At 38.5% G+C, this 17,248-nt stretch overlaps 1 protein-coding gene across 5 annotated transcripts in view; it reads right to left on the bottom strand.

Annotated features, from left to right (window-relative positions):
* Positions 1 to 2,312: 2,312 nt before the first annotated feature.
* igsf5 (immunoglobulin superfamily member 5) overlaps positions 2,313 to 17,248 on the bottom strand; it is a 42,736-nt gene continuing 27,800 nt past the window's right edge. For all 5 annotated transcript variants that reach the window (XM_008107499.3, XM_008107497.3, XM_008107501.3 and 2 more), the window contains 4 exons: positions 15,733 to 15,760; positions 9,407 to 9,522; positions 8,102 to 8,169; positions 2,313 to 3,109 (listed from right to left, as the gene is read on the bottom strand). In XM_008107499.3, the coding sequence (XP_008105706.1) occupies positions 3,014 to 3,109; positions 8,102 to 8,169; positions 9,407 to 9,522; positions 15,733 to 15,760 (308 nt within the window). In that variant the 3' untranslated portion in view covers positions 2,313 to 3,013. The remainder of the gene's footprint in view (positions 3,110 to 8,101; positions 8,170 to 9,406; positions 9,523 to 15,732; positions 15,761 to 17,248) is intronic.

Below are 17,248 nucleotides of genomic sequence, written 5' to 3'. Positions count from 1 at the left end.
CATTTTTCTGTTGCGAGCAGGCTTCTGAGAGAGACAGGTCGTACTCCAGTCTGCTGGTGTTCTAAATTCTCCGTGCCAAATGTAGCTCTGCATGGTTTGCCTTGCTTTATGACTCAAATAGCAATAAGTGTTTCTAAACACTTAATAAACTGTCACCGATGGTGCTCTTCACATGAGCCACCATGAAATGAGGAGAAATGTATATATATTTTTAAAGAATGGTGGTGTGGCTCCCAATGAAATGTTTGAAAAGGGTGCTTTAACTCAGTTTCATTGAAAGGCTGTTGAAAGAAAACTATGCTAGAACAGGTAGTTTCTTAAATCTGATGCTGTAAACCCAGATCTTTTTGAAGGTCTGAACAGAAATGATCACAGAATAGGTCGTTTTTTTAAGTCTGATGCCTTAAGACCAGTCTTATTGTAGGATATTAGCAGAAACGATCCCAGAAAAGATGGTTTCTTAAGACTGGTGCCCTAAACATGACGAAATTACACTTGCCTGTGTGATAGCTCAGAATGCAGAGAATTACTGCAGAAATAAAGAAAAATGCATTGTGTGTGATGGGAATGAATATATTATCAATTTTCATTATAAATGTACTGAATAAAACGCTATGGTAAAAAAATGCTATGGACACTTTCTTGCTGTCTTTTATCTTTGTTGTTTGTGCATGTATGCTTTGTCTGCTGTCTTAGTAATGGGGGAAATGTAAAGTGTTCACTTCATCCTGAAGCTGGCAATAAGTTTACACATTGTTCTTCAGACAACTGTTCCATACATACACACACACACACACACACACACACACACACACAAACCATAGTGTTACAAATTCCCTAGGTTCCTTAGGAGAAGTGAAATCAATAAAAACAATGCTGTGCTTAAATTGCTGGAGTACTCAATACAATATGTGTTATTCTCCCTTATGGCTTTCACACCAATATTATTAATTCTACTTTGGCACTTGCTTGAAAGCAATCAATGAGATTAACAATTTAATGTAAACAGATTTAATTCAGAAACATGGATACCATATTCTGAAAACATCCATATATGGAAACCAGTGCAACTAATAAATGCATTTTTATAAAATGTCTTGCAACTATAATTTTGCTTAAGCTACAAACTTTATAATCAACAGCACATAGAGTTTTGCACAATCACGTTGTCTATATTTGGAATTAATATATAGTTTGAGGTGTTGTCCTATAAAATGAACAATTAATTTTTTTACTGTCAATATTGTGATTAGAAATCACTGGCATGCTGAAATGGTGTGTCAGTTAAGATTAGTAGCCCACTCAAATTCATTTTTTTTCTTTTGGCTGTCACATAAAACCTCTGTGGAAAGTAAGAGCTATTTTTAAATTGACTCAATGGAATTAGGTGCTTTATTCTATGTGAAATCCAAAATTGAAGTGAAGTTGAGGAATGTTTATACTGGACTTAAAACCTGTATGGTTAAGAAATATTTGGTTAGGTAAAGCTTAGAATATCTCTTATTTTATTTAATGTTTCATAGAAATGCAGGGGAGGGGTTAACAAAGAAAAATGGGATGACAGACACGATTTGTGAACCCCCAATGACACTGGCCCCGATCGCCCCACACAGGAGCTCATAAGATCCACACCTGAACCCGCAATAAGGAAGTATAAAGTCCAGGGCATTTCAAAATGATGGGCCCATTTCAAAGCAGTATATTTCATAATGGCAATGCAACACAAAAAGTTACTAACAGTTTAATGAGTTAGCAAGTTAACAAGTAAGCCAGAAAAAAATCTAAAAAAATAACTCTGCAAATGGAGAATATCTCATTAGGCCTAATGTTTACAGGGTCATCATTTCCAAATGACTGAGGCAAGGGGTTCTTTGTGTGAAGGGAGAAGCATCTAGCAGTAATCATTTGAAGCTTTATGCTCATGTTTCAAATGAAACAGTAAGAGTTTCATTTATTGGCAGTTCATGGTTGCAACAATATAACAATTTCAAATTGGGTCCATCTTTTTTGAAACACCCTGTACTTTCCATTCTCGTAAATATGGAGCCAAAATTATATCTGTGCTCTTTTGTAGTATGATGACAATGAAGAATCCATTGAAAATGGACAATCATTGATGCTTCATACAAAGACTTTGAAGTCAATGTACAATAGAAGAAAATTCTCAGAATCAATTCTGTTGCAACACCCGTTTGCAAAGTGAAATCTATTGATTTTAATGAATCTGTCCTTGAACTATTTCTTTAATAGAAGTGTAGAGCAAGAGGAGCATACACACATGAAATAATCAAAATGGAAATAAACAGACATCCTTCAGAGCAATAGTTTGTGGTATTATTGTATTGTTGAATTGTTGAAACATTGCTAGCTAGATCTGAGATAATCATAATAAGCATTTAAGATGACAAGTGTTATAGATTTGTATAACAAAGGTTAAAAATGGTGAATATATTTTTAAATCCTCATATATTCACATCAGCTTTACTAAAAAAAGATGATTTCATAATGCCTTAATAGCTGTTAACCACTCCAATATGTACCTGCTTTGATCATCCCTAGATGTGCTTACTTTATTCTACTTGCAGTGTCAGTAGTATCCATTCTAAGCAAACCAGAGAAAAAAAATATATGTAATAAATATTACTTTTTATATTGCTTATATTATAAGCACATATATATCTCAATCTCTAGTCTTACATACCAGTATAAGTGAACAAGTAAATGAATGATTTTGGAATGAATATGAAAAATTGAGTGAAATCTTCTATTAGACCAACCAGCCCATTAAAGATAACACATAAGCATTTATTTTCCACATAATTCTTCATCATGCCCACTATTTAAGTTACATTTCCCCCCAAAAGAAAGTATTTTAGACTTCTGAAAGTTTCTCAACAAGATGTAATTGCTGGTTCTCAGATACACTGCTGAAAAATGCATTGTTTTGTACTGAATTTTCAGGTTGATTGTCTGGAAGATGTGACACCCAACCACAACTATCGATAATATTGTCTTATACATGTGTGACATTCCTTATTTTCCTGGGATTGACTGGATAAGCAGTAGGTCTCGAAGGAAATGCTTCACCATAATGTCTATTGTAGATGACCTATAAATGATAGAGATTACATTTTAATACAATGTTTTGAAATTATACTTATACATGGCTCTGTTAAAAAGCCTAAGTCTCCATCCAATTAGAATAAATGATAATGAACACAGTAACTATGCAATAATTCCCACAGGACTCAGAAATATTTTTTTTCTGGGTAAATTCAGGAATTTACTGTAAATCCTATTGAACCAAGTGGAATGTGTGTGTTTGTGGGGGGGGCATTGTCACTAACTTTGACAAGAAATACTTTAGCTGAGTCAGGGACCAGCGATCAATGTTTTTTCTTTACAAAAAAGAACTAAAAGTGCTGACAGTTTTATCATCATTTAATGGATTTATTTATCGCATGAGATAAGTGATACATATTCATAAGGTAGCAGTTTATATAGGGATTAATCAATTATATCATGAGTTAACAATCAGGAGCCCAAATTAGTTCTGCATTCACATGCAGAAATATTAGTCTCGTGCTCATTTTATTGTTGCTGAAAACCCATGAATAATACATTTCAGCTTTGTTCCAATAAAAGTTAAAATCAATGCTTTGAAAAATAACCAAATATTGCAGCAGAAAAATCAAGAACTTCTTGGCTTTCTAGTCTGAACCTCTTTCCACATTGCTGTGTATCTTTTCTGTAAAATGTATGAATAATTAGACCATGGTACCACACATTTATTTATTATGTTCATTTAAACCATATTTTAAGAAAAGGTTATACATGATTTTAAACAAATAAAGATAGCTCTGTTCATCTAGTGCATGGATTTATAGTCTCTAAAGACATGCAGTTAATCTACATAGGTAAAATGTGGCCCCCAAATTGCAGGCATCCTCACAACACTGATTTCCTGATCCAAGACGCACAAGGAAATAAAAAAAATGTCCTCTGTATGGAATACTTTTGACACATTTTGTCTCCCCAGGTCATTGTAGGCTTTTTTGTGTCAAGAGCGACTTGAGAAATTGCAAGTCATTTCTGGTGTGAGAGAATTTGCAATCTGCAAGGATGATGCCTGGGTGTTTTGCCATCATGTGGGAGGCTTCTCTCATGTCCCTGCATGAGAAGCTGGAGCTAACAAACAGGAGCTCACCCTGCTCCATGGATTTGAACTGTCAACCTTTCAGTCAACAGTCCTGATGGCACAAGGGTTTAACCCATTGCGCCATCAGGGGCTCCTATTGTAGGCTCAGGAGAGGTCTTTTTTTAAAATACATGCCAGAAAGTGAGTTTTGGAAGTGCAGTAGTGGAGTGTAGTTTGGAGCATTGGGTGGGTGATTTCTGATTGTTTTTTCCATGGGGACACTGGAGTTAGCTGTTAAAATTTGCTAGAAGATTAATGTGGTCCCAATGGCCTCCTTCCATCACCAACCCATACTATAAACTCTTGGTATCTCAATAATATAATGTCTAAATTATTTAGCAACCTCCACAGGGAAATTGTTTGGTACAATGTGTCCAAATATATTTTGCTACACTACTGATAGAACCTCGGTAAAGCCACAGCTGTCTCCTGGAACATCTCAAAAAACATTGGCTTGGTTTTGTTAGCTTAAATTAAAGCTGGTGTTTGGAATTAGGAAAAAAATGTGGACACCCAAACATATCTTTTCACTGACAGTTGCAGAAGCCGCTTTGAGTCCCCATTGGGGGAGATAAAGTGTGGTAATAATAATAGTAATAATAATAATAATGAAAGTATTATCTTAAAGCTAACTTTGATGCCTATGACTGAGCTTTTGGCACTGACCACACAGCAAGAAAACAATTGCATCTGTTGTTATTATCCTATCATTCCTTTTATGACATCAGCAATATGCAAGACAGCTCCACAGTCATTTTTAGGAGCACCCGGTGGAGTAGTGGGTTAAAGTCTTGTAACTTGCAGGTTGGGTTGCTGACCTGAAGGCTGCCAGGTTCGAATCCCACCCGAGGAGAGCGCGGATGAGCTCCCTCTATCAGCTCCAGCTCCATGCGGGGACATGTGAGAAACCTCCCACAAGGATGGTAAAAACATCAAAACATCCGGGCGTTCTCTGGGCAACGTCCTTGCAGACGGCCAATTCTCTCACACCAGAAGTGACTCAGGTTGCTCCTGACACGAAAAAAGTAATTTTTATGCACAGAATCCCAAGCTTTCAGTTTGCCAAATGGCAGCCCTTCAGACAGAAATACTTCAGCATTGGAAAGCAAATTGGACATTGTGTCAACTGGTACACAACAAGCCTGGGAAAATATCAAAGCAAGAGACCAGGTCCCACATGCTTGTTGTTTGTATTTGTTATCTTTCTTCACAGCCTAAAGGGATGCTGATAAGAGGCATAAGTTTAAGAGTAAGGAGCCTGATTTATATCTTCTTGAGCTGAATGAGGGTTTTTCACAGCATCAAACATTAAATTTGGTTTGGCTTGTAGTCATAAAAACTTGTTTCCCTGCTTGGAACTGGAGTTGCCATGGAAGGTGGGAAGCATGTATCCCTTTAGGTTGCACACAGCTCCAAGGCTGATTTGTTTTTGTTTTTCATCCCTTGGACCACTCTCCTTTCCATTCCACAAAAGTGGGTGATAAAGAAGAATTGTCTTCTTTTTCTAGAGAACGTTCAGTTCCTACTTCCCATAAACACCTGAAAAGTGAAGTGCACAATGTGAAAGTGTTGCAATATAGTCAGGTTTAAGAAAAGTCACTTCATGAAGGCTTTAGGGAGAGCTTCAGGAAACCTGAAAAGGAGAGTGGATGTTTTCATATGTTAATAAGTTAATCCACTTTAGGGAGAGGCCTTTAAACAGCTCAGCCAGACTGGTCCTGGGCCTCACCAAACTACATACCCCAGAATTCTGCAGGAGGCAGAAACCGGATTTAAAGTGGATAAATGCTCAAATGTGATGAGGCCCTAAATCTAAGGAAAACATTTTGGGTTTAGAACATGGTTATTTACTTTGCAAGCACTGATTGCATGTGTAGTCTCCTGAAGTCCTCATCTCACTAGCTCCACCAACCTGCCATGGATGAGGTGGGCTTATTTCAGTCTGACAAAGTGAAATATCTTGGAGATAAGACTCAAGTCTAAATATGAAATTCATTAATTTTAGATGTACCTTATTCATATAGACTAAAGGAAGTTTTACACAATATTTTTGATAATTTTGTGCAAGAAAGAAAGTTTGTATACACTGAACCAGCAAAAAGCAAGGATATAAATACCCTGGCTACTCATGTGAACCATTTCAAATTTTGAATTCAGGATAAGGGATGCTGAACCTTATGTCACCTGTTGCCATGGGATGAAACTGGAAAAAGCATTCTACAACATTGACTGGTTTCAGGAGTTGTAGTCAAATTCAATGCAAGTGATAAAGACACATGGTATGAAAAAGTTTTTTACAACTCCTTCTACTTGTCAGTGAACATTGAGCATTACCAGAATAATACTCCTTGGTAACTTACCACTTTCCCCTGTAAAGGTACTTGAATTTATAGACTAGGTCTTTATAAAAATTAATCTACCTCACTCTCTATGATGCTTCATTGTTCTGGGAATTGCCTTATACTCAGTCAAGTGATAGCCCACGATTAAGGTGACTTTGATCTGTTCTTTCAATGCCAATTTCAGCTCTAAATCAGTTTACAAAAAAACCATACATTCTGATAACAAACATGAAATAGGGAAACTAACCTCTGTGCTACCCTGTGATGCAGAGTAACATCAAAAGACTGATATTCTCAGAGATCAAACAAAGGAGAATATATGGGCTTCATATATCAAGGACATGGTGGCTCAAAGGATTTGTCCCTAGGCCTGCTGTGACTCAACACAAGTAAAGCTCACACATTATGGAACGTGCCTGCAAGACTTGAGGAGGTGAGGAAAAGGACATCCATTAGAAGCAGCAAAATTTTGTCTCAGGAACAAGGGAGAAGTTGCTAGTACCATAAAATGTGTAATAACATCTGTGTTACTTTTTATATATTGACTGGTGAGCCGTATACTTTGTTTTCACATTGGCACTGCATATGGCAGAAGCTTAAAGGGGATGGCAATCTGACATTAAGAAAAAACTACAAGCCTAAGATACACAGCAAAACCCTCGAGAAGTGTAAGAAGTGTTGGTAAGCCTAAGATTGTGTTTCATAATTGCTTATTTTGAACATTACATGACAGATAGATATAACTGTTACTACCATTTTTAAAGAGGCATAGCTACACAGCGTGACCTGAGTTGTTAATCTAGCCCCAATTTTCCTCTACTAAAAATGATATGTAGATAAATCCCAGAAAATATGTGAAATTTTTAACCAGGGTCTCATCTATACTGACCATTTAATGTAAACAATGTTGGCTACACAACAAACACCTACAAAAGCATACAATAGAAAGCCCTTAATGTGCATCAGTGCTCTGTTGGTTTATACAATCACCATCCAGGACACAAACTGGGTTCAGGTTTTCCTGTGTAATCATCTGCACAGAGAAATCACTTCCTGCAGTAATGATTTGAAACTGCATTAAATAGTTAGTATAGACCTGTCCAAAGCAATTAATAAGGTGCCATTTCATTGTATTGTCATAATCCTTTGTATCCAAATATTGCAAATATTGAACTTTAAAAAGTGTCTTTATCGTAGGTAGTCTTTTAGTCACACACAAAAAGACACGAAGGGACCCATCAACACCTTTGAGACTAACTAAGAAGCAGTTCACATAACCTTTTGTGGACTTTTGTCAACTTCAGGAGATGCAGCATTTGATGAAGAGAGCTCTGTCCACAAAAGCTCATGCTGAACATCTTTTGTTTCCAATTAGTCCCAACAATAGCATAAAAGCTACTGTTCTGTCATGCGTAAGATGGAAAAGAACATTTCATTTAAAGATAGAAGCTAATATGTAAGGTTGAAAAAAAACTCTTTCAATTTTTTTGTTAAACATGATTTGGGTCTATTACATGTTTATGGAATATGTTACCATCTCAAAAAGACTTGTTCAAATTACCTCTGATGGAGGCCTTGGATTTGCATCTTGATTCAAGCCATAATTTCTAGGACTAACAGGGACAATTCCTGCAACAAAGACCAGAATATACACAAGATCATTGTAAAAGACAGTTTAAAACTGCAGAAAGTGTTAAACGTTTTATAATACAAGAAATAGGTATTTTGGTGTAAAAAAAAAATACAAAACAGACAGCTCTTCACAAAACATGGTACATGGGGTTGCTGTGTGTTTTCCAGGAAATACACAACAACCCTGTGATTCTGGCCATGAAAGCCTTTGACAACACACATGGTACATGGCTTTTATTTCCCAGTACTGTCTTTGTAAAATGCTATTAAAACATATTAAACTGAAACTGCAAAAAAAATTAAAAAGTAAGTTATATCTTATTTAAATATGCTAAATATACATGCTAAAGAATTGACATTCACAGCTATCATCCAAAGCTGGGTCAGGACATTTTCTGCCAAGGGAAAGGTCAAGATGGTGGACAATCTTACTGACTCATCACACTAGAGCAGGTATAGGCAAACTAAGGCAGCACCCTGGGCACTTACCTCAAGCCCTCCTCATTGTCCCTGTCCTCTTGGCATAAGGACACGGTGGCCCGCTGCATCCTTATGCCAAAAAGATGGGGGAGGAAGGCACATAGCAGATGAGAGCCTCTGGAGCACTCATCTGGGAGGACAACGTGAGGGTGACCCAGGCCCTGCCCTGCCTTCTCTCGGCCCAGCCCTTTCCTGGACCCTCCCCACCTAGTGCGTGCCCGGCCCCCCTCCTTCCTGGCCTGGCCCAGCCAGGCATACAATGCAGCTCCAAGTCAAAAAGGTTTGCCAATGCCTGCACTAGAGCATGACTCCTTCCTGCAGAATTCTGGGGTTTATAGTTTGGTGAGGCCCAGGGCTTGTCTGGCTGAGCTGTTTAAAGCCTCCTCCCTAGGGAGGATTTAAAGTGGATCCAAGATCTAGTGTGATGAGGTCTTTACAGAACCTATAGAAGTGGGCTATTCTGCTATATGAATGCTATTTCAACAACTACAGATGGGATATTTGACACCACAACTGAGGAGGACTGGTTAAATTGGAAGACACAGGATAGGCAGCTTTTATGCCTCCATGTCATTTTAGGATCACAGAAGAAAGTGCTAAGTACCTCCTTCATGTAATGACACTGCACACACACATACATGCAATAAGAAAGGACTCTAAACGCACAAAGAAGATACTGTTCTCCTGTACCTTTGGAGCTTTATGATCTGCCAAATCAATGTAAGATCTTAGATAAGCTTTTCACGCAACATACCTCTCATTTGTACAGTATCATACATTGTTTCTTCTGGATCGTAGCCATAATTTTCATTTCCACTATGTGTAATTGTCCCCAAATTTCTATTAGTTGTTTGAGTTTCAGCAGTATTCCTGCAAAATAAAAACAGTTTATGTTTGAAACTCAGTTATTTGAAATCCACATGTGCAAACCAACAATTGTTTTGTGCCTTTGTTAATTTCCAACGTACGGAGACCCTCAGGCAAACCTATCACAGAGTTTTCTTGGCTGTATTCCTTCAAAGGGACTTTGCCATTGCCTTCCTCTGAGGCTGAGAGAGTTTGACTTCCATTTGAACTCTGCTCCCTTAATTTTTTCATATCTTTATAGCAGACAAATAATTTAGGTAAACACATTACTAAGCTAACCAATGTCACTGGTTACTGGTCACCACCAACAACTTTACACTGTCATTACACTGGCCAACACATATTTTGGTGTCTCAAATGTTAGCCCTGTTTCTGGGTATATTTGACCTGTTGATTTCAAAAGTGACACCAGTTTTCCCCCTATCAGCTCTAGTTTTTGAAAGACAGAACATATGCAATCTATCAGTCGCCATTTGCTTGCCCATAGAAAGCCATGATAGCTGTATCTAAGAAACTATCACTGATGTGATCTGTCAAATGCAATTTTCTGAATCAGAGCCCCAAATAACTCCAGGAACAGACCTAAAAACCATGACACCAAGAAAAAATAGTGTAATCTATACATTTCATAGGGGTTCTAGGTACAGGTCTCTTGCAAAAGTGGGGAAATGCAAATAAAAAACCGAATTTTTTAGCTGAGGGAACAGATCTCTGGGAATCTCTAGGTCTTCCAGCATGAAATTAGGAGCCCCTGGTGGTGCAATGGGTTAAACCCTTGTGCCGGCAGGACTGCTGACCAAAAGGCTGGCGGTTCGAATCTGGAGAGAGCAGGTGAGCTCCCTCTGTCAGCTTCAGCTCCCCATGCAGGGACATGAAAGAAGCCTCCCACAAGGATGGTAAAACATCAAACATCTGGGCATCCCCTGGGCAACGTCCTTGCAGACGGTCAATTCTCTCACACCAGAAGTGACTTGCAGTTTCTCAAGTCACTCTTGACACAGAAAAAAAAGCATGAAATTATGTTCAATTTACAATGGAAGTTAACAATAGTGTTATACTGGAGGACTGAAAGATTCCCAGAGCTAGCATACTCAAATCTGTAAAAATTAAACCCATAGGTTTGGTGGGGCGACTGCATCAGAGTTGATGTCTACTTTGTGCAGCCAGTGAAGACATGGCACCATGACAGACAGTTTCTTCTGGACATAGAAGTGAAACACAATTTCTTCCTCCAATCACAGAACAAAGGTTTTTCCAGGAGAGACTTTTGACAGCACAGCACTACTGGCCTCATTAATTCAGCTTCAAAGGGACACATTCCTGCAGCCTTCTTATGTTTGCCTACTGCTATTTCCACAATTTTTATGACCACATAAAACCCATTAGTAATGGGAAAATGAAAGAGCTGCAGAAGGGCCTTTTGATTAGTAGCATTGGAGGAGCCACCTATGTGGAAGCACTCCGACTCCACATTCCAATCTATTTTATTGTAAAGCCACTTCCTTTGGATTCATTTCTACCTACCACACCAAAAGACCTCACTTAGTCCCCTTCTACACTGCTGTGTGTGTGTGTGTGTGTGTGTGTGTAATGTAATGTAATGTAATGTAAACTTTTATTACGGTCAATGACCAGCTCATATCAAGGGCACCCAGTCCCGTACATCCATGATCTGATGATATATCCCATGATCTGATCCAATATTATCTGATTTAAACTGGATTATATGAGTCTCCACTGCAAGATAAACAGATAATCAGGCATGAGATCCTGGAATATAGGCACAGTGCAGAAGAGACCTCAATCCGCTTTCACTCTAGATCCAGCTTGTTAAATGGATAACTTCTGGCTGGATTTATTTACAGCACTGAGAGCGTTCAGTAAACAGTTACTAACTAGCTAAGGAAATCTGATCTTTAGCCCCTTCAATCCAAGTTATTAGGATTTAAGCTGTTTTGCAAGTTCTGTCTATGTATGAGGTGCTATAGGGAAAAACAAAGTGTGGAGGCAATAAAACCACCACCAGTCACTTTGTTACCAGTGCAACTTCTGCTTCTGAGTATTTTTTAAAAAAATAGTTTTTATTAAGTTTTTAAATTTTTTACAGCAAAAGTGGGGAAACAAAAATATTTTGAATAGAGAAAGTGCTTCTGAGTATTTACTCTGAAAAAAAGGAATGGTGGGGACCCTGATGCTTTTGCTGTAACCACAACTAAAACAGCGAACACCAAATCTGGGAACATATTTTTTTCTAAAGAAAAATCCAAGCACCACATTAATGTAAGAGCTTAAAGGCTTGTCCACTGATGTAGAGAGAAAAATCTCGCCATTCTTTCCATATTGTTCAAGACAGGTTGTCATGTTTTCTCTTACCCTTGTGAAAGGTCTTGCCTCCAGCAAAGACAGAGATAGTAAGCATTATTTTTATTCTTATTGTTTTTTCTACATCTTTTATAAAACTATCTACACAAAACTAGTATAGCTAAATGTGCACAAAAAAACCAGACTGATTGTTCATGAAGACACAAAGCACACACACACAAACACACACACTCAAATCACCAATCTTGAATAACAACTTTTTTGTGTGTTAGGAGCAACTTGAGAAATTGTAAGTCACTCCTAAGAGAATTGGCAGTCTGCAAGGACGTTGCCCAGGGGATACCCAGATGTTTGATGTTATACCATCCTTGTGGGAGGCTTCTCTCATGTTCCCGCATGGGAAGCTGGAGCTGACAAATGAGAGCTCACCCTGTTCCCTGGATTTGAACTGCCCACCCTTTCAGTCAGCAGTCCTGCCGGCACAAAGGTTTAACCCATTGCGCCACGGGGGCTCCTTGAATAACAACTGAGAAGTTATAATAATAATGAATAATTGGGCATTCAATAGCACATATGAAATTCCAATGAAAAATAGATCATGAACCCAAATCAGATCCCTCCATCTATAAATCATTGTTCACAATGTCACTGTCTGCATAACATTAAACAAAATACGACAGATGAGCAGTTGCATGGATTAGCAATACATCTGGGCTAAATTTATTTTCTTCCTCTGATAGTGACAGTTTTCGATCCATTCTCTTTAAAGGTAAATGAAAACAAAAGCCCCTGCCTTCTGTTTACAAATAAAATATCTTACAGAGTGTTGTATTGATTTCAAATCTTGCCAAGAAACCCCTGTGATAGGGTCAATTTAGGGGCACAAAAAGCAGGAAATGATTTGAAAGTAAACAACAACAACAACAAATATCACTTACATTTTTAAAGTTTTGCAGCCTGATACCTTTTAACAAGAAGACAACTAGTTTTCATCACTGTAAGCAGTTGAAACTCATTTTGCCAAATCACTGTCAAGTATCATCCTTCAAAAGGTTGTTGTCCAATGATTCTTAGAAAGTCAAGAATCTCATTTAGCTTGCCGTTAGTATCAATTAACTTGTGTGCTCCAGTTTGTTTCTGCACCACCAAAATTCTATACATCATGATCTTCAGCACATTTACTGTAGTCATTGTTAATTTTCAAAGAAGTGAACTATTCTGGTGCACAGTGACCTCCTGTGGAATATGCTGCAAGCACCAATTGTGAATGCTCCTAAAAGAAAGGCCTGTTACAAAACCAAACCCCTACTTCAAGTGCATTCTATGGAGCCTCCGATGGCCTAGGCCCTAGGGGATAAAAGCCTTGTGACTTGAAGGTTGGGTTGCTGACCTGAAGGCTGCCAGGTTCGACTCCCACCCGGTGAGAGCGTGGATGAGCTCCCTCTATCAGCTCCAGCTCCATGCGGGGACATGAGAGAAGCCTCCCACAAGGATGGTAAAACATCAAAACATCCGGGCATCCCCTGGGCAACGTCCTTGCAGACGGCCAATTCTCTCACTCCGAAAGCATCTCCGGTTGCTCCTGACATGAAAAAAAAGTGCATTCTAAAATTTCAGTTTGAGATTGGGTGCATACACTAATTACACTCCAGCTTGGATTGCACAAATTCTGAACCATTAACTGTATGAACTTCTCTGAACCCATGTCTTAGGATCATGTTGTTCTCCCTCCCCTATCCTCCAACAGTGACATCAGATTGCTATATATATTGTAATTCAACTTTGCTTACTTGTTTTGCATGTATGAGCACGGAAACATATGTTAAAAATATATTCTAGGCAATTGATCAAAAAGCCAGCTTGCGATGATGGGTTGATGAATCTGGCATCTTTAATAAAGTCAGGTTTATTTTAAACCACAACCCCTAGTTCCTGCAAATAACAGCAAATCAAGAACAGGGAATACAAAACTGAATCATGGGTTATTCTTCATTTGGGCTTCATAAAAGGCAGAGATAGGAAGGAAAGAACTTAAGATGACTCAAAATTGCCTAGACTTGGGGCACAGAATGCTAAATTGTACTTTCGTGCTGGATGTGAACTGGCTCCATAAGTATGTAAGAAACTCCAGCAGTAGGCATTATTAAGTTACATGGGAGATGGGCTTTCTACACGTAGTGTTGTCTCCAGAATACAAAGTCTCAATTTCTGTAGGAGAACATTTTTAAAGTACAGAAGCATACAATGGAGTTACATTCTTAAACATAATACTGTAAGTGTTGAACATTCCAGTTTGCAGCCCAGTCCTATCTCTGAGTGCTGCATTGCAACTGCAGCAAAAGAATTTGTGCTGAAAGTGCAACAGCTATATAGCATCTTTTTTGCTTAAAATGGAGCAGAGTTGTCCAGGTTTGTACTACGTCAGAATCACTATTTTCTAACCAATTTCTTCCCTGTTAACATTTTTGTCATTTCAAGTATTATCTGATTGGAAGCCTGCAGGCCTTCTTCCAAAAATTCTCAGCCAGAGAGCTTCACTAGTATGTTGTCGAAGGCTTTCATGGCCAGAATCACTACTGGGTTGTTGTGAGTTTTCCGGACTGTATGGCCATGCTCCAGAAGCATTCTCTCCTGACGTTTCACCCACGTATATTGCAGGTATCCTCAGAGGTTGTGAGATCTATTGGAAAACTACACAAGGGAGGTTTATATATCTGTGAAAGGTCAAGGATGGGAGAAATAAACCTTGGCTGTGTGAGGGCAGTGTGAATGTTGTAATTAATCACCTTGATTGGCATTTAATGGCTGCTTCCTGCCTGGGGGAATCCTTTGTTCGGAGGTGTTAGCTGGCCCCAGGGCCATAGCCAGAAAAAAAATTCCGGGGGGGGGGGGGGGTTTGAAACTTTTTCAGTGAATAATCAAGAGTGATTTCATAACACAAAATAATTTAGAAATTAGGCTCCATCAATAAATTTCAGTCGACACTCAAAACATAAACTACAGTGGATACTCATGGGGATTCGGTTAATCAGTTAAAATGCATGCATAAAAAGGGTTTTTTTTAAACTGAAATTTGGGGGGGACCCCTACCCCCCCCCCCCCCCGGCTACAGCCCTGGCTGCCCCTGACTGATTCATGTCTGGAATTCCTCTGTTTTCAGAATGTTAGTCTGCAGTGCCTGTAATGTTCCTTGATTCATGTTTGAGCGTTGCGTTTGGTGGTCCCTATGTAGCCTTGACCACATATTCTTGTCTTTCTCCCACCCTGGACCTTCCATAGATATAAAAATATCCCTTGCTTAGTTTTCTAATATACCTCAGAACCTCTGAGGATGCCTGCCATAGATGTGGGTGAAATGTCAGGAGAGAATGCTTCTGGAACATGGCCATACTCACAACAACCCAGCTCCACTAGTGTCTCACTAAAGTACAAATCCGAGGATTTCATAGAATATTTCTCTGACAGTTGAAGTATTGTGTGAGTGTGTATCTCATTATATTTCCCCAGGAAGGTAATATTGCAATTATTAGACCTAAACTTGAACCCCAAATAAAATGTTACGTACTCGCTTCTACAGTTCTGAGCTGTTCAAAATGATATCCAGTCAACCTTCAACATTTGCAGATTAAATTTTTACAGATTTACAGATCTGATTATTTGAATATTTAATTAATGTGTTATTTCTAGGACTCCCTAGATTCTCCAGCACAACTCTATGGTCACACTGAATGACCTGGAGATTCCTAGAGGTGTTCTCTTGGGTTAATTTATTATTTTTTCCAGCATTTATAGAGGGCCAACTGTAGACACTTCTAAAGAAAACAAATATTTCATCATATAATAATACATGTAAACTTTCATTCAGCAATTATGAAGTGATTATCAGCTTACTTCTTTATCTCCTTTTGATAGTCTGACTCTGTAAAAAAGAAAGAGTTTAAAAGAGTTTACACAATTTTAAGAACTTAGTAGAAAAGAACACCTACATTTTTCATAATCTTACATTAATATAGAAAGTCACATCAGTGCTCAGAGGGGATTCTGCATACTCAAGCATCCTGGTAGTCAGTCCAGATGAAAGCAGGTCAACATTCGGCCCTGCACGAGTTATTGAATTATACATCCCAGCATTTTTCACTATTTGCTATTTTGGCTAGATCTCATAGGATGCTTTGGCAACCTCTTATCCAGACAGACTTTCAGGAGAATATATATTTCTCGAATTAAGCATAATATACTTATTTTTCTTCCCTCGTGGGATTTCCTCAGAAGTACATGACTCCTCAATCAGAATTACAAATTACTCCCATATTTACATTTCAACAAATAACCACAAAACAGTGCACACTACATAAAAAAATTCAAACATGAGGATAACCACATATTATGATACGAACACACCACATGAGGAAGCACCCCTTTGGCATATGCATTAAATAGACCATCTAGTTTGACCCTCAGTTTTACAAAATGTAGACTGTTGTCCTCATTGAAATGAGTAGAAAAATATTCCATTAGCTATGAAGGACCTCTATTCAAGATGTCATGCTCAAAGCACCATGTATGCATGTATGTGTCTCCAAATCTCCTGACATCTTCTAATGAATTCCATAGGGTTTTCTTAGGCAAGGAATATTCAGAGGTGGTTTCGGCTGTCCCTTCCTCTGAAATAAAGCCTACAGCACCTGCTATTTGTTGGTTATTCAAAGGATCAGATGGAATCTGGTGCCTTTAGTCACCACTGCTTTAAAATCTAAGAGGCACACGAAGCCTCAAATGCCTTTTATCTGTCTTTTCCCAATTCCTCCATTTTTCAAGGTAGCAAGCAAACATTCTTAAAGGCAGTAGCAGTACTTCTACCTCTGCTGCAAAGCAAGAAGAAAGGGGAAGGTGGTGCCATGGGGAGGCGATAGCAGGACAAGCAGTTTGGGAGGGTGAGAATAAAAGTAGGGAGATGGCACCAATAATAACAGAGGGGTTTTTTCCTCCATGAAGCACAAGGAGAGGTTTACCTTCTCCTAATTAATAGAATCTGATTTTTTTTCTGGATGTCAGTTGAAATGCATGATATTGACATGACAAGCAAGAATAACAGACTCCATGTCACTGTAAATATGAGTGACTGTATTATGGTATCAGTAGTTTTTACCCAGCTTTCTCCCTGCCCATTAATTCTTTTTGCATCATTGCCTATACATATTTTTTCAGTACATTACAACTTGTACTCTCAGTTCACTTCTGACATGATAAATCAATAAATACTGAAAATTAATGTGGTGGTGTGGTGTGGTTAAAGCAAAGGACTGTGTCTCTGGAAAATCGGTTCAAAACCCCACTCAGCTGTGAAAAACCACTTGGTGATCTTGGGCAAGTCATGGTCTCTCAGCCTCAAAGGAAGACAATGGCA

Source organism: Anolis carolinensis, chromosome 3 (genome assembly GCF_035594765.1).
Source record: "Anolis carolinensis isolate JA03-04 chromosome 3, rAnoCar3.1.pri, whole genome shotgun sequence".
Taxonomy (NCBI): Eukaryota; Metazoa; Chordata; class Lepidosauria; order Squamata; family Dactyloidae; genus Anolis; species Anolis carolinensis.
Note: the sequence above shows the minus strand (reverse complement) of the source record. Positions and strands in the feature narration are given on the sequence as shown.